The 18,167-nt window shown below is 38.2% G+C and overlaps 1 protein-coding gene across 2 annotated transcripts; it reads right to left on the reverse strand.

Moving 5' to 3' along the window:
- Window positions 1–682: 682 nt before the first annotated feature.
- Window positions 683–16,743, reverse strand: GDAP1 (ganglioside induced differentiation associated protein 1). 2 transcript variants are annotated; one of them, XM_028108452.1, is made up of 6 exons: window positions 16,627–16,743; window positions 15,743–15,935; window positions 5,584–5,757; window positions 4,276–4,370; window positions 2,117–2,231; window positions 683–1,065 (listed from the first exon to the last, which is right to left on the reverse strand). In XM_028108452.1, exons 1-6 carry the CDS (start codon window positions 16,741–16,743, stop codon window positions 683–685), a joined length of 1,077 nt encoding a protein of 358 aa, XP_027964253.1. The 2 variants fall into 2 exon arrangements, with proteins under 2 accessions (XP_027964253.1, XP_027964261.1); XM_028108460.1 differs by lacking the exon at window positions 5,584–5,757.
- Window positions 16,744–18,167: the final 1,424 nt, after the last annotated feature.

The raw sequence follows: 18,167 nt of genomic DNA on the forward strand, positions 1-18,167 counted from the left end.
AAGTATAGGAGGATATGTGGGCAGTGGCCACAAGTAGTCTAATGCTTACTAAGGAGACAGGCGGCCATGAGTGGCATTGGAGGCACCTGGAGGTTGCCTTCTACTGCTCTCCACTATATAGACTTCATTTTCCCTCTTTTCCCTCTCCCTGTTCCCTTTGTCTCTCTTATTTCTGCCTGGATCTAACAATGATCATGTGAAGCACTGTTGTGCCCCACTGCTGTCTGAACCCAGGTTGTGAAACAAAGATGATTTCTGAATTCCAGTGGAAAATGTTGCTAACTGCTCAACACTCAGCACATCCAGATCATCTCAGATGAAGAGATATGGGCAATCACAGATTATTACCGTCTGCTCATAGTAAGAAACTCCTCCCAAAAAATAATTCAGAACTTGAACTGGCATTCTGAGTTAAAGGTCTAATTCTCTGTCAGCACATTTGTATCTTGACCTTGCACATGTTTTAAGGATGGATTAGTTCAGGTTTGCAAATAAGTAATTTCAAAGTTACCAGCCCACAAAAACATTTTCATTACCTCCTCTCCCCACAAAACTACCCAAAGAGTAAAGTAAATTATACTTTTTACTAATTGCCTAGGGTCATTCTTCCCTGGGCCTGGAAGAGTATACAAGGGTCTAGTTGAATGGCTGGACGAGTGGCCACCACTAGATCCCTATAAGACTAGAAATAATTTGGTCTGGGTCTCAGTGCTAATATCATGCTGCCAAGTCTCTTTCTGAAAAGCGTAAAGGCAAAATATCCCATCCCTGCAAGCAAACCAACCACAAGGGTAGTGCCAAGAACTTTTGGGGCCCTTTTCTTGGCCACCCGGAATGCTGTTGGCAGCACTGCAGAGATTAATATATTGTTGACATGTCCTAAAACCTTGTTAAATGTTTTTCTCTTCAAGACACGTTCGTAATAGGTTTCCAAGTTTGGTCGCTTTCCATTTCCCCAGTTTCTCCTCGCAAACCCCAGGAACTTCAGTCGATGCAATGTGACAGCAAGAGAGACGTCCGCCAGGGTGAAGGATTCTCCGCAGAGCCAAGGCTGGCGGCCCTCTTCTAATCAGAGAGAGGGACATGGAGAATTAGGGGCAAGAGCTATACAGATAGACTCTAGCTGGCATCTTTTGTCTCGGTCCTGAGGGCAAGTTTGAGTACAGCAAATGATGAAGGCCATGGTACATTTTCTTGACAATCATACTCAGTGAGTAATTTTATCCTAAGACAAAGTCCATGCCAGTGTAGCGCAAGCTAAGGGAGATTTGCTTGATATGTCCGTCACCTATCCCTGGGTGAGACTGGAGCCACCTGAGCTCAAAGTTGGTCTTTGATATTGAAAAGGATTTTGAGGAGTTGAGAACCTCCAAGCCAGAGGAGTCAACAGATCTTTCCTCTTAGCTTAGGAAAACAGCAGGTGAGCTTTAGGAAAATCCATAAAATTGGGCCTGAAATGTCACTCAGTGATTGCTGCTCCTAGTTACTTATGTAAAGCAAAAGAAAGTTCCTACTGTGAAACAAGTTTCATGTAACACAGTCTTCAACTTTGTTGCCAATTAGAATAGCACAAATGGTCCATGTGCATGCACCTAGGCAATGGCTGGATAGTGCAGTTAGGTTCACAGGTACAATATTGGGATGCTCACCAGCCAGCCTGCAGATATACACAGCCCAGCCATTTTATACTTTAGACTGGAAGTATTCTCCCTGCCTAGGGAAAAAAACTAGAAGGAGCTTTCAAGCAATTACTCAGGTTATTCAACCAAATGAACTACTGTAATTACAAATGTGTCAAACAGGCTAAGTAGGAACCTCTCAACCATAACTTTAAATTGTGCAGAAAAATCCTCCACCAGTTACATTTCACATAGACACACATTGGGTTACCATTAGACACCTGGGTTTTGCTGAGTTCGGTATTATTGTTGCCATGATAATTTAAACTGCCCGTGAATAAAAATAATAAAAAACAGACTACAGAATGTTTTCGGTAAAATCTTAGAATATTACCATAAATATGCCTGGTATCCAGCAAAAGAGAATGAAAACACACACACACACACACACACACACACACACACACACACACACACACACACAAATGAGAACCTACCTGGGGTTTCTTCATTTCTTCTTTGCAACTCAGTTTCAACCTGATCCAAGACTTTCTCCAATTCATCAAGAATTTTCTTCAAATATTTGACATTGTCATGGTCAAGCAGCTTTGACTAATTAGCAAAAATAACTAAATAGGTTACTTATGCCTGCAAAAAACAATCAATACAGAGCAAAGCAGATATAAACTCTTCTAGAGTTGGAGCCTCTTTATCCAAGGCAATGAGGAGATAGAGAATAATGTTAACGCCAAAGCAAACCTGAGGGAAAAATGCTCTGGCTGTGAGAATACTCCATGGGCCAGACCCACTGGTCTACTGGCAACTCCTGTGGGACCAGATGACCAGCGATGGCCAAGAATGCAAGGGGCACAAAGAGACTCCTTTCAACCCCCAATGAATGAATGGAACTTCAGCAACTTTCGAGGAATGAAAAACTGAAGGGTCAGGCCTGAGGAAGAAACCTGAATGCAGTGAGTTAAAGACCAAAGTGGAAAGTAAGGAGCGCTGTGTGTGCAGGCATTTCTTTTAAGCAGCTCACTTAGCTAAGATAAGATAAAGGAAAATGGGAAGTTGAGGAGGGTGAGGAGTGTTGATATTTGCTACATTTTTAATATGGGTGAAGCCTGTGTGTGTTCTTGGGCCCTGAGGAAAGAATCACCAGAAAGAGAAAGGCTGACTGTAACAGACGAAGCAAAGCCCTGCTCCTTAGGAGGCAGACAAGTCAGAATGAATTAACTCAAAATGGATTAAAGACTTGAACATAAGACCTAAAACCATAAAGCTCCTAGAAGAAAACAGAAGTGGTAAGTTTCATGATGTAGGTCTTGGCAACAATTTTTTAATCTGACACCGAAAACAAAAGCAACAAAAGCAAAAGTAAACAAGGGGGACTACATCAAACTAAAAAGTTTCTGCATGACAGAGGAAACCAAAAACAAAATGAAAAGGCAGCCTATTAAATAGGAGAAAATACTTCCAAATTATGTATCTGATAAGGGGCTAACAGCATCCAAAATATATAAAGAACTCCTACAACACAATAGCAAAACAACAATCTGATTTTAAAATGTGCAGAGGATCTGAATCGAAGACATATAGAAGACATATAGATGGCCAACAGGTACATAAAAGGATGCTCAACATCACTTATCAGGGAAATGCAAATCAAAACCACAATGAGATATCACCTCACAGCTGTTAGAAGGGCTATGATCAAAAAGGCAAGAAATAAGTGTTGGCAAAGATGTGGAGAAAAGGGAACAATCACGCACTACTAGTTGGAATGTAAACTGGTGCAGCCACAATGGAAAACAGTATTGAGGTTCCTCAAAAAATTACAAATAGAACCACCATATGATCCAGCAATGCCACTTCTGGGTATTTACCCAAAGAATATGAAAACACTAACTCAAAAAGATATATGCACTCCCATGTTCGTTGCAGGTTCATTTACAATATCCAAGACTTAAGTGTCCATGGATGGATGAATGAATAGATGTGGTAATATATACACAATGGAATATTATTCAACCATAAAAAATAATGAAGTTTTACCATTTGCACCAACAAAAATAGACCTCGAGGGAATTATGCTAAGTGAAATAGGTCAAAGACATATACTGTAGGATCTCTGTTATATGTGGAATCTAAAAACAACACCACCAACAAAACAAAAACCAAGCTCATAGAGAACAGATTGGTGGTTGCCAGAGGTGGGGGTTGGAGGTGGAAGAAATGGGTGAAATGTAAGAAGAAAAAAAAATGAGAGAAGGGAGGGGAGTATAATAGAAGAACAAACTTGCCAATTGCCTGCCCTATTGGTATTAAAGTCCTAAAGGTCTAGCTAGGCCTTAAAGTGGCAGAAAACCTGAAATGACAGATGCCTAGTATGTATCATGAACTTGCTTTTTCATTTTACAACTTGCCTCGGCAATCAGCATGAGCAATATCTGCCTTTCAAGCAACTGTCATTAGGTTTGAATATCAAATCTAAGAAAGAAAAATTCTTCCTAAAAGCACAGCGTAAGCCAAAGGTAATGTGCACTGGTGATTTGCAAATATTTAAGAGATGTTCTAGAAATAGTGAAACTTTACCAAAAGTAGAACATTTAATACAAACAGTGGATGTCAATGGCGGACAGCCTGGTTTACTTACTTTAAGTCGCTTCTGTTTTGCGATGTATGCCTCTTGTAAATCTGGGTTTTCTTCAGCAAGTTTTTTCAGTTCAGATTCTGTGTTACCAATTTGGCCTGATAATAAAATCATTTTTAAAATAGGAAATTATTTCCTCCCTTCTAGACAAGAAACAAGGGGAAGCTAGGAAACTCCATGGTAAGAGCATGAGCTCTGGGGTTTATGCCCTGTCTCTGCCTTAGACTTACCCTCTCTGTGCCTCAGTTTCCTCAGACTCAAAATGGAACTATCAGAGTATCTGCTGCACAGGCTAAGGATTAAATGTGAGACATCCAGGAAAGCACTTAGAACGAGGCCCAGCACGTCGGAAGAGCTCAGTGCACAGTGGTGGTTCTACCTTTCAATACCTTTCAAGTTTTGTTAATGGACTTCTATACGACGAGAAGAAAAAAAGCCTGATTTTAAAAAAAAAATATTAACTCCAGGTGATGGAATTATATTGAGACCACCCGTTTCACATCATATGAGTACTTGTGAAGAGAAGGAGGAACAAGAAGGTAAAGCGGGAAGGGGAGAAGGAGGGCGGGGATGGAAGACGAGAGAAGGAGAAGAATCAAAAGGAAAGAAAAACAGCATAGGAGGATTATAAAGGTGAGAGACGATGTAATGGAAAGAATGTCGTTTCTAGAATTAGAAGATCTGGGTTTGAGTGTTCCTCGCCAAACACCCCCCGAGTCTGACCACGGCCACCTTCCCTTACTTTCCTATCCCAGGTACCTGTGCCATAGAACACACTTTCTCTTCCACATCCCAAGCACTGACCATACTCTGTCCTCAGAAAAGGAGAGGGTTGAATATCACAATTCAATCTTAATAAATCTCAAATCACTGAACTTAGAGGTAGACAAATGGTTGGACAGCCTGTAGTCCAGTTCCCTCACATAATGAAGCAAAAATTAAGGACCAGAAATGTGAACTCAGTTACCCATAATCCCCAGCAGATTCCAGATTTCATGATTCTTAGTCCATCTTCTATGAGAACATGTTATGTTATTTACTTTTCCACAGGCTATTCTTGAGTTTTACTCAAGCTTGGCCCTCAAGGCCAAGAGCTGGAAAATCAGTTCCTATAGACAATAAGTGTCCAGCTGAACAGATGAAGCACAGATTAATCTGACTGGTGCATGGATTGATCTGTAACATGAACATCCATGAAGCAAACTTAACAACACAACACTGTCCCCAAGTCTTCATGAGATATGCCCAGTCTCAAAAATGAATTAAAAGAACTTTGAGACAAAATTCCAAGTCTTTAAGATTGTTACATACTGCGAATCCGTGTGGTTGCATAAGCTGGGATCATGGAGTCCACAGTTAGCTCAGGATGTAAAATGCAGCCATGGGTATAGGCATCCATTGGCAATGAGTCAAGTAGTTCTCGATAATGTTGTACCCGTGGGTAATACATGCTTCCTTTATCAGGCATTAACCTGGGTGTTTTTTCTAAAAACATACACATAAACATTAAAGAAAAAGTTACAAATGAGAGGTTACATCCAAAAGCAAAATGAAAAACCCAAACCCCCTTATCAGTGTTTTCAATATTACATCAAGGCATTTAAAAGATGATATCTCCCCAGCCCAGACATTCAAAATTTGAAATGGACTGATGTATCAGACTAGACCCCAAACCATGATCACACTGAAATTCTCTCACTTCTCTACCTTACAAACTGCAACTCAACCCACAAGGTCCAGTTATTTATGCCAACTCCTCTAAGGAACATTCCCTAACCTCCTACAACCAATATCTGATTGGGTCAGGTGTGCCTTCCTCTGTACATGCAAAAATACCTTTGTACGTATACCATCATAGCCTTATCACCTTAATTGGTTGTTTGTATCTTTTTGCCCTATGCGCTTCTTCAGGGTAGTGAGCCTGTGATTCACTGTCTCTCATAATGTCTCATACATTTTAGGACATTGATAAAGGCTGGATAGGTGCATGAAAGCTCATTAATCAGAGACCACTTTTTCCTAGGTTCCAATTAATACCAAAAGTGACCCTTTTGATGTTATATGAATGTGCACTGACAGTCTTCACAGAATTCACCATGAATTTCTAATATTTTGTCTAGAAAGTGTGTTCTACATAAATCCTGTTTGCTGGTTAAACCCTAGACTCTAGATTACTTGAGGGCAGGGACCATGCACTGTTCTCTGTTGAGTTCCCAGTGCCTAATATAAGATTTGGCTCATAGTAGGTGTTCAGTAAATTTCAATCAATGAATATATTCCAAATTTCTAGTTGTCATAGAATATTTGAGCTGGAGAAGCTCTGTAGCAGTTAACAAGGACACTGAGATCAAGAGGCTGAGGTATTCTCCTAAGATACCACAGCTAATTAAAGGCAGAACAAGAACTAAAATCATTGATTCCTAAAGCAGTGCCCTGCTTTATAACATCATTGTGACATCTTCAAAGGGGTTACATTTCAGAGACTATCCAAGAAGAATAAAAATGAACCACATGATCCAAAGATCAGGACTACGTCCCTTCAGAAACACTTTCTACTTCTGACTCTCAAACTGCTCCGGAAAAATGCCAATGAGCTTATTCCAACAAGTGAAAAGAATAGCCTCAATTTTATTCATTTATTTCTTAGTTTGGGCTATTTAATTTAGAATCCTTTTGAGCATCCCACACTCATTCATAAGTGTTGACAATTCAGAATTGGTTGCAGAGCATTTCAGACAAGATCTCATAATGCCATAATCCAAGTGGAACAAGCTTTCTAAGCCAACAGACTATTTCTGATTCTCTAAGAAAAAATAAGATGGATTACCCCTCAAACCAGTGGGCAAATATCTAATTCCCTGCTGGGGAGTCCAATTCTGAAGTCTGCATTGGAATAACTGAGAATGAAGTGTCAGCCACATACTGCTTGTCAACAGTGGATTTACCCAACTACAGCACACTTCCTTGCTGACCTTTCAGGATCTCGGTATTATCAGTAGGATCCTAACCAATGCCTAGGAGACATTTCCGTGAGGACAACAGACTGGAGTCCTTCTACGGTCCTTGAAATACTGAAGAGTTCTTAACTTTTTGTGTGCCACCGACCTCTTCTCAAAATAATGTTCTTAAACATACAAGATACAGGATTGCAAAAGAAATAGATTATATTGAATATGTTAATCAAATTAATTTTAAATTATAAAATATTAATATGGGTGCCTTTTATTAATTCATTAACAGGATCTAGCAGCAGGTCTAATAACTACCATAATTTCAAAGTAGCTATAAGCATAAGTTATTTTTAAGATAACTCCATAACCTGATATACTATGAACATATCTGTGATTTCTATTGGTAACAATGTCACAGGCACTCCTGATATTGCTGTGGTTTATGCCTACATTGGAAATGAGATGAAGTAATAAGTTTCTGTTGGAAATTAGTGAAGATATAATTTTTTCCCCCTCTAGGATGTCAAATCTCCTGAATTCTATTCATAGACCACTAAGAGCAACAGTTCTCAAAGTGTGGTCTAAGAATCCCTGGGCTTTCCCTAGACACTCTCAGGGGGTCCACAGACTTAAAGCTACTTTTATAGTAATGCTACAGTGTTAATTGCTTTTTCACTTATTCTCCATCAAGGATACAGCAGAGTTTTTCAAAAGCTACAGGACATGTGATGGCCCTATCACTCTGACAGTTAATGACATGTGGGCTTGTGTATTCGTGTGTTTTAAATTTTTCTGTTTTAATTTCTAATTTGGCAAATATTGATAGATATACCCCATAAAAGGTTTCTGATGTTCTCAATAATTTTTATGATAAAGGGGCCCGGAAACCAAAAAGTTTAAGAACCACTGCTCTGGGGGGGGTCCCAAAACCCCAAATTAATAACAAAAAATGGTACAGCGTTTTGAAATGCTTCCAAGTAGTTAAGTTTATGGCCACTAGCTCAGGCTACTTTCTGGTGCCAGGCCTGGGGTTTGTCTTCAGAAGAGAATACGACTTCCTTCTGGGAAACTGAATAAGAGCAGGAAAAACACTGTCTGGTAATTGCTTTCTGGGGAGGTTCCATCCGGCTAAGCCCAAATTCTTCAAAGGAAGATAAATGTTTAAATCCACGAAAATAATTTTCTTCTACTCAGGACACTGTTACTACATAACTATCTCCTATAACACTTTGTCAGAGCATGAGATTCCCACTGAAGCGAAGTTCTCATCCAGCCTCACTGTCTCTCTTCCAACACCTCCATGGCAACACCTGCAATGTGCTGTCACTGTCCTCCTCAACACCAGGGCACAATAGTGCCCACTGCCTCTGGGAACAGAGTTTTTCAAAAGGCAGTTGGGAATTTCCTTTGAATTTGAATACAGGCCTTCCCTCTCACTCTCATTCTATTTTATTTCCCAGTCCTTCCATAAAGTACTTTTGTTGTAACACGCACAAAAAAAAGAAAAAGAGAGAGAGAGAAAGAAAGAAAAGAGAAGAGGAGAAGACAAAAGAAAAGAAGAAAAGAAAAGAAAAGAGGAATGCTTGGGTGGCTCAGTAAGTTAAGCGTCTGACTTTGTCTCAGGTCATGATCCCAGGGTCCTGGGATCCAGCCCCCCCCCCCCCGCATCTTGCTCAGTGGGGAGCCTGCTTTTCCCTCTGCCTGCCGCTCCCCCTGCTTGTGCTCTCTCTCTCTCTCTCTCTCTCTCTCTGATAAATAAATAAAATGTTTTAAAAAAGAGAAAAGAAAAAGGGGCGCCTGGTTGGCTCAGTCGGTAGAGTGTGCAACTCTTGATCTCGGGGTCATGGGTTCGAGCCCCACATTGGGTGTAGAGATTACTTAAAAAAAAAAAAAAGGCTGTTCTTGGTATTCTACCCCAGTCAGGAGTGAAAAAGCAGTAGAAGGCTTACAGAGAAAGGGCACAGAATCAGAGGACTTTTAAGAAGCAAGCACTGAGCTACGGTGAACGCTGTGAATTGTGCAAGACTGTTGAATCACAGTTCTGTACTTCTGAAACAAATAACGCAACATATTTTAAGAAAAAAGAAAAAGAAGAAGATAGCAGGAGAGGAAGAAAAGGGGAGTATGTCAGAGGGGGAGACGAACCATGAGAGATGATGGACTCTGAAAAACAAACTGAGGGTTCTGGAGGGGAGGGGGGTGGGGGGATGGGTTAGCCTGGTGATGGGTATTGAGGAGGGCACGTTCTGCATGGAGCACTGGGTGTTATGAACAAACAATGAATCATGGAACACTGCACCAAAAACTAATGATGTAATATATGGTGATTAACATAACAATAAAAAAATTAAAAAAAAAAAAAAAAGAAGCAAGCACTGAAAAGAGTTTCCAGCATTAGGGAATAGGGTTGCTATACTGGAAACCAGAATAAGTGACTAAGCTGGAAGAATAAATAAAAATAAACAAGTAAATTGGCAGAAGACCAGACTTTCTAGAAGAACTGAATAGGAGACAAGGCAGGTCTTGTACTGCACCTAAACTTAGGCAAATGCAGATAGACATAAAGCAGAAAGATGTGATAATGAGAGAAAACTAGTTTTTTAAAATGAGAAAGAAAAGATACAATAAAAGCATTCTGCAGCTATTTAACAGGGACAAACAGCTCCATACTGTCTCCAGTCCCTGCATTGCTCAGTAGAATAACAATGACCTGGAGCCATTAAAAAAAAAAAAAAAAAAAAACAGTTTCCCCAAAAGCAAAAAATTAAAAGAATGTAGGAGCTTATAGGCATAAGATTCCATTATTTTCCTACATTGACTGCTCTGATTTCCCATGTTCCCCAGTGATGGCAGATAAAGAAGGCATAATTATGCCCTGTTTTCAAGAAAGACTCCCTCCCCCCACAGGTCTATTTGAATAACTTTCAGCTCTTCCTTATTATTATTAATTCAATGAAAAGAGGCTTCATTCCTATCTTTATCCCCTTGTGGATTTTTTATTTTACTTAGATCACTTAGTGATAACACTGCTGTATAAGATAATATGCATCAGGTAGTTGAATAAAACTGTACCTTTCAACTAGTCAAACACCACCCTATTAAAAAATATAATAAAAATGGTAAATAAGTTATGACCTAAAGCAAAAGTTATGGTTACAAACTGACTACAGTTCAAAGCTGTCACAACTGTAGAACTGGAACAATCAAATCTAAACACAGATGAGAAAAAAAATGGTGTCAAATTATAGAAGTTCATTATATGCAGCCATGATTTTCTGAGAAAGACAAATTTATAGCATTATTTTAAAAAAATTTTATACCTTAAATGGTATTATACTTAAGACTTTGAACAGAAACATTTGTAATTGAGGGGCAAGACTTCATCAGTTTGTTCCAATCATTGTTAACACATAATGTGGAATTAGAAACTTTACATTTTAACACCCCGACCTGTCCACTAAAATTGGACAAAGAGTAAAAAAAAAAAAAAGGTAACTTTATAAGTCCCTTTATTGGCACAATCATGAGTTTTAAATGCTCATTTTCTTTTTCCTTACCACATACCATATTTTCTCCGCACTTGGTTAGAACCTTTGTGCTAATCTATAAGTTTAGTTGATGTGCTAAAAGACATATAAAGTTATCCAACTATATATGAGGCTTTTATTAATAGATAAAAATTGAAAAAGTTGGAAACTCTTACCTAAATAACTGCATTTTTAATGTAACAGTGACTTCAGAATTAATGTTTTTAAAATGAGTTGATTTTCAATAGATATTGACAAAATCTTATCCACAAAATATATTTCCTAATGAGACTTACATATAATACTTTAATATCATACCAGAATACTTTATTTCCAAACCAAATTCTATTTCCTAAGAATAAATTAGGTATATATAAACCAAAGACATGAGACATGATCTTCAGAGAACTCATATATTACCAAAATTCTGTATTCACCATATGACATCCCTGATTCCAGATTACCACTGAGTCATTCGGCAGTAATAAATAGTTGTAGTTATTTCAGACTTACTTTTTTTATTATCTAGTGGCCAAATTAAATTCACTGAAAGAGGTTATGAGTAGTGTAAGAAATATCTAGATTTTAAAATCTATATTAGTGCATATATTCATTTGTTACATCCACTATTCCTGAGTTTCCCTAGTTTGCTTAGTATCACACCTCATCTAGTTTAATCAATTGCATGCTTTAACATATCTACTCTTCATTATAAGCCCGAAGAGAAAAAGGTGTCACATATATGAAAAGGAGTCAGTGAAACTGAGTAGTAATAATAGCACATGCATGTATTAAAGACAGATTTGGTATTATCAAGTTTACAGAATGAAACTATCTTTGAAGATTAGTAAGCTTCTAATGATTTAGGGATCTTTGAAATATCTCAGGTCCTTGCACCAATTAACACCCAAAAAATAGCTATTAAAAGAATGAATAAAGAGATTGTTCTTTGCCAGCCTTTGGTTGAGCGCCCATAATTGAGTACTTCTAAATTCTTCTTCTGACCCAAATGGTGACCTCAGGAATACCACTGATGTCTACATCAGTACTGCTTTCAAAAAAAAAAAAAAAATCAAGGGGTGCCTGGCTGGCTCAGTCAGAGGTTCTCATGACTCTTGATCTTGGCATCATGAGTTCGAGCCCCACACTGGGTGTAACAACTACTTAAATAAAAATAAAATTTTTTTAAAAATCGAGCATAGCCATCATCCAATTTAGAAATTAATTTTTTTTTTAGGCTAAGACTTGAAGAGGATTGCCTTCGCTACCAAGTTACTAACACCAAACTACCAATTATTTAATGGACTTATCCCAAAAGCATAAGGATGTAAATACTGATTACACACAAATGTTGAGAAATGTCTACAGGTCAGCAAAACCATTTTTAATATAATCCCCAGCTGGTAAACTAATAAGGGACGGCAAATAACAGCAAAGGAGATACCAGTTGACCATACTCTATATTGTACATGAATGAATATACTTAAAGTCTCCTATTACAATCATGGGCAACTAACTATATGTCTTGTGAAATCCATTCACTTCTTATTCTAAGTTGTAAATGTTCCTCAAAGTTCCACACATAATTGGACAAAATGTTGCATGTTCTGACCAGTTCACAATTTGCCATGTTCTAGATAGAAGCTATACTTTTAAAACAACTTGAGATCATACCAGCCTTTTGTTATTAGCTTTAATCAATAACTTTTTAGCAAGCCAGGTCTCCCATCCTTCATTAACGCAGCTGATTTTTTTTTAATTCACATACTACATTTAGCCTTGTTAAATTTTATCTTCATTATTTTTCCATTTTATTGTCCCATGACAAGCATTTCACAAACTAGTCATTATTTTAACTATCCCAGCTTCTGTCATCCACAAATGTAACAGTATTTCCACAATGTCTTTATTTAAGTCATTTATAGAATTATTAGGCTCAAGTCAGAGAATAGAAACTTGTAAGAACACCAGTAGAGATCCCTGTCCAGGCTGATGTCTATCTTCAAAAGTTCATTCATTTTAATCATTCAAAAGTGTTTATTAAGCTCCTGTTAGAGAACATCCACCATATGAAGCACTGGGGACGCAACTGTTAATAAGACAGACACTAGCTTGATCTTATGGTATTTACAGTGGTCTACAAGTAATTGAAATAAATGTAACAAAATTATATAAGTCTTTAGCTAAATGGGCAACCTTGTGTTCATTTATAAATGAATATTCTTTAACACGGTGGTTTGTTCATCTGAAAATGTGCACTACTTTTATCCAGCCATATTGGCTCCTTTGTTCCATAAGGGTATCTTAAGAAGTAATCGCAAATGCTCTACTTCAGATACATTACATATAGAACCATGCCCAGTATACAATGGATTCATTTTTTTAAGTGTTAAAGCCATTCTTCAGTAATGTAAAACTTAAGCTGGTTCCTTTTAACTGAGATACTCTAAAGTTACATATATGTGTGTGCGAGTGTGTGTGTGTGTGTATAACTAATTTATAGTGCTGCTTAAAGTTTAAGCAATTACTTAACACACAGTAAGTGCTTCTCAAATTTTAATGTATATATGAATCACTTCAGGATCTTGTTAAAATGCAGATTATGATTCAAGAGAGCTGCAGTAGAGTCTAGGATTCTGCATTTCTAACAAGCTCCAAGGTGATACCAATGCTGCTGGTCAATGGAACACACTTTAAGTAGCAAGGATTGGTAGAATTTACCTTTTCCCGTCCTTGACAATTGGGATTAACATCTGTCTTGTCTGGCTCTTTTCCTAATCTCCATGGGTTCTTAATGACAAATATAAATTATCTTAATGGTAATTGTGGTAACACATGAATGTTTATTTTTTATTTTAATACATTGGGATAAACTTTCCCCATAGACTAGAGTAGCCTTTATATAACTATTTTCTTGCTGTCTTCATATCTACCATGGGTTTTGGGTCCCTTAATCTTCTTTTAACCCTTTCCAATGGAGTGACAACTCTCCTGGGAAAGAGAAAAGAGTGAACTAAAAAATGACTGGCCTTGCTTTATCTCTGCAGTTGATAAAACTATATCACCTAATCCAGGAGGACAGAGAAGTCAAGTCACCTAGGATATGCAACAAGTTAGCAATAGCTTCAGATTAAGAGCTGGGATTCTTGATTGTTTACTGATTCTACTGGAATAGCCAGAATTAAAGTCCTTAGTTTCCATATTTTCATTTAACATTAAGCCCCAGTGCCTTCTCCTCTGATTCCATAAGTAGTAAGTAGAACTTAATATTTCCCTTCTTTGAGTAGGAGTCAGAATGTATTTTAGTTTTGTTTTTATATGATCAAAGCAAAAGGAAAACTTTAAGAAAACCTAATAATTATTAACATTACTATGTTGTAAAGTAACATACTTTATATTACTGAATACCTTAAAGGAGAAACAATGCAAGGAGAGGAGGAGCAGGAGAATGGCAGTAGGAGTAGGAGTAGTTCAAGGGATGCCAACAAAACATTTAAACATGATTTTCCATTTACTGTATCTTTTTAAGATTTTTGGTTATTTAAAATGGAATTCTTATACAGTAATTTTGTTTTATTCATATTATTATAACCACTTTTCCCAAGAAATACAAATTATTTAGCAGACTTGTCCATTTCCAAAAAGCTCAAGGTTAAGAAAAATTGTCTTAAATCAATTAGCCACCATTTTCAGTATAGTCTCCAGCATATAGACATAAGGATAAAAGAGAAAACAGTTCATTAAACTCTCTGGTTTAGATCAATGGCCACCTCTAAAATCTCCAATCAGAATCCTAGAGAACCAAACACTTGGAATAAGAATAGAGGCAGCCCCATTGCCAATCTAATTCCCTGGGGTTCCCTACACACACTTTTAGGTCCCATACCTATTTTTCTAAGTACCTCAGACATTCTTGGCCTACTAATTTGGAGTTATATTCTGGTTTTATCCTGCCCAATTAACATCAACATAACTAGAGGCAGATGAAAAGTAACTGGATCTCATGCAGCTTCTATTTCAGAAGAGTCCTCAGCTGAAAGGAGCCTTCTGTTCTCTCAATTATGCCAGTGATCAGCTATATAATCTTGGGCAAATATTGAAGCTATAGTTCACCTCAAAGGATTGTCATTGGGATCAAGCAAGACAATATGGAAGTAGCAATGACTATGGGAGACAGCTAGTATAATATGAAGATATGGATTTGAAAGACTTCCATTCCAGCCCTACTTTGCCATAAAATAGCTGTATTACCTTAGGCAACCCCTGTTTTCCTTCATCAATTACAATGGAATAACTAGTCTATCATGCCTGTCTCAGATGGGTTCTTTTGAAGACTGAATAGAACAGAAATTATAAAATGCCTAACATAAAACAGACTGTCAATAAATGATTATTACTTAAAAGCACTATACAAATTTAAGTGCTATAATTCCTTACAAAAGATATAAAATTCATACTATAGAGAAGTCACAGGGCAAAGCTCTCCAAATATACCAACATTCTATTCTCCCTTGCCTAAGTTTTATTCCTCTTTTCCCCTTTTTCCCTCCTATTGTTTTTAAGATGGAACTATTTGGTAGAGAAAACTGGTTTTCGTAGTGTACATTTCAAGTGGTCATGAACTTTCCAGGATAAAAATTCACCACCACAAACCCCACAGCCGCAGAGGAAAACCTCTGAATTTAAAAGGGAAGTTCCAACATTAAATTTGCAGTTTATATAAAACATTTTAAATAGAGTTATGCTGGCTTACATAAAATTTATGGTATCGACCTATTTTATATTTGTGTGCTTATGGAAATGGAAAAGGTTTTTAGCATGAAACCAACACCATAAAACCAAAAGAAAAAAAGGAAGGAAGAAAAGAAGGAAGGAAGGAAGGAAAAAAGGAAGGAAGGAAGGAAGGAAAAAAGGGAGGGAGGGAGGGAGGGAGACAGACATATATCTGTGTTGAAAGTAAATCCAAAAAATCACAAATAGCCTTAACATTACCATCCAGGAAAGTCTGTTCAAGATAATCAATGATCTGAGTGGCCTCACAAATAATGTTTTCCCCGTGGATAAGGACAGGCACTTCTCCAGTTGAGTTCAAACGCATAAACCAAGGCTCATTGTGCTCACTCAGGGGCAGACTTACATCATGTTCCTCGCACTTCAATGCCTTTTCAGCAATTACCAAGCGCACCTGAAAGAGTTCACACTGGTTACTACAACACATGTAGGCTTTCAATTAAATGACATCCCTGGATACTATTAAGCAGCCTTTCTGTGCTTCCCTAAGTTATTATTATCAACATTCTTTTTAACTATTCCTATTCTAGGAATTAACAAGTGAGATATATTCTAGCGGGTCTTAATCCTATATATTAGAAAGGACAAAAAAAAAAGATTGAAAATAATTCTGGCTAAATTCATTCCACAGTGACTCTCCATCACCACTACTTTCTTTCCGTCCTAAACCTAAGTATGTGTCCTCCCCAGAGAAGAATCTGATATACAGATGTGCTAGGCCTTGTTGAAGAGAATGAATGCGTACAAGAAAAAGAAGGAACTGTAGATTATGCGGTTGCATGAAGGCGCTTCCCTCTGCCTCACTCTCCAAGGCCCAGGGGACAAGGCCTCCGGCCCAAATACCTAAAGTGATGCTTTTCTGTCGCATTTCATGAGTGGCAAAGCCTGAGTCATAGCCTTTCCATCTCAGACTAATTCTCTGTGCTCCCCCACAAGGCGCATCCCTGTCCTCCAGGGAGTGCCCGCCCGTGTTAGGGCTTTGGAGGCCTGGTTCTAGACGCGCCGGAGTACCAGGGAGAGCCCTGAGGGAGCTGTCCCGGTGCTGAAACCCGATCCGCGCCGCCCACCCCAGCAGAGGCCTTTACCTTTTGAGAGCTGAAAGAATGTGTCCAGTGGTACAGAATGAGCCTAACCTCTGCGTCCGACTTGCCTTCCGCCATCAAGGGCGCGCCCCCTCTCTGCTCCTCCTGCCTCCGAGACATTTTGGGGTGCTCCGGCGCTGCAGGGCCTCGCCTGTCAGCCCTTTATTTCTCCCACCCACACTTCCCCGCGAAGCGTCGTTAGTTTTTCCGCGATGCCTCTGGGAGCGGGGAAAGAGGATTGCGCGCAGACGAATAGACCACTGGGAAATGTAGTTTCCACCGCCAGAAAGCTGCACGGCCGCGTCCGCAAAGATGCGGGGGTGTCTTCGCGCCAGAAAGCCTCCGGCATATGGAAGTCACATAGGAAGTGCAAATGGACTTTTTTAGAGGAAACCGTCTAAAATACGAGTCCCTGAATACTAAAGTTAGTAATGAATAATGTTGGCTGCAAATTACTCATTGGTTTGGGGGGATGGGGGGATGGAGTAGAAGTTGCTCAGGTATAAAAGCAGCAATTTCCTCTTGGAGGATTTGTACCCTTTGCAGAAGGGAAGTTCCGGTTGGCAAAACAGGATAAGGAACCATGAGTTTTCATTAGAAGATGCTCTTATGGAGTCATGCAAAATAATAAATGATAACAGATCTTATAAACGATGGCGAGTTGAAATAACCTAGTTGCTAAACACAGAATTTTTAGGGCAGAACTACCTGAGTTCACGTCCTGGTTTTTGAAGTGGAGGTAATAATTCCATTTCCTCCATAAGGTTTTCCTGACAAATAAGTAAATACAACGTTAAACACTCAAAATAGCCTCGCATGTTGTAGGCACTCAATATTATTCACAAGTTCAGCTGCTTTATAAATACCCTCATAAGCCATAGTCAAAATCATAAATTTATACTAGTCTAATGATTGTATACCTCTTAAAATTTGGCATAATAGTAAATTAATAAAAATTCTCCATTAGTAAATATGTATTAATATGACCATAAAATGAATCCTTGTATAATTCATTCAGTAAATACTTAGTGAGCACCTTCTACATTCTAAGCATTATGCTACGCTCTGGGAATACAAAGACCTGACACTCAAAATATGTCTGGTGGCAGAGACAACAAATAACTAGACAACACAACAGAGATGATAACTGTCAGTCTTAGAATGAACACAAGGTTCTATGAGAAAAGAGAGGCAAGTATGCAACTCAGGTGAAGAGAGAGAAAATCTCATGAGGTACTCCCTCCCCTTTACAATATTTCATTTGTTGTTCTCTATAATTCTTTTATAATTTTTAAATATTTAAAAAATATCTTTCATACTCATAAGTTAATTCAAATGCTACAGCAAAAAATGACCCTTATCAAATTTGTTTTTTTATCCATTTGTTCTTCAGAGTAGAAGAGGAAAAAGCAAAACTTTGAAATCAGACAGAGTGGGGTTTAAATTCTGGGTCCACCCCTAACTTGACCTTTCTTGAGCCTTCACTTCCTCATGTGTAAAATATGGATATATAAAAATATATGCCTGCTGTGGGAATTCAGTAA

This window comes from Eumetopias jubatus, unplaced genomic scaffold (assembly GCF_037043125.1).
Source record: "Eumetopias jubatus isolate StellerSeaLion01/CBP00866 unplaced genomic scaffold, mEumJub1_p1.0 scaffold_4, whole genome shotgun sequence".
NCBI lineage: Eukaryota > Metazoa > Chordata > Mammalia > Carnivora > Otariidae > Eumetopias > Eumetopias jubatus.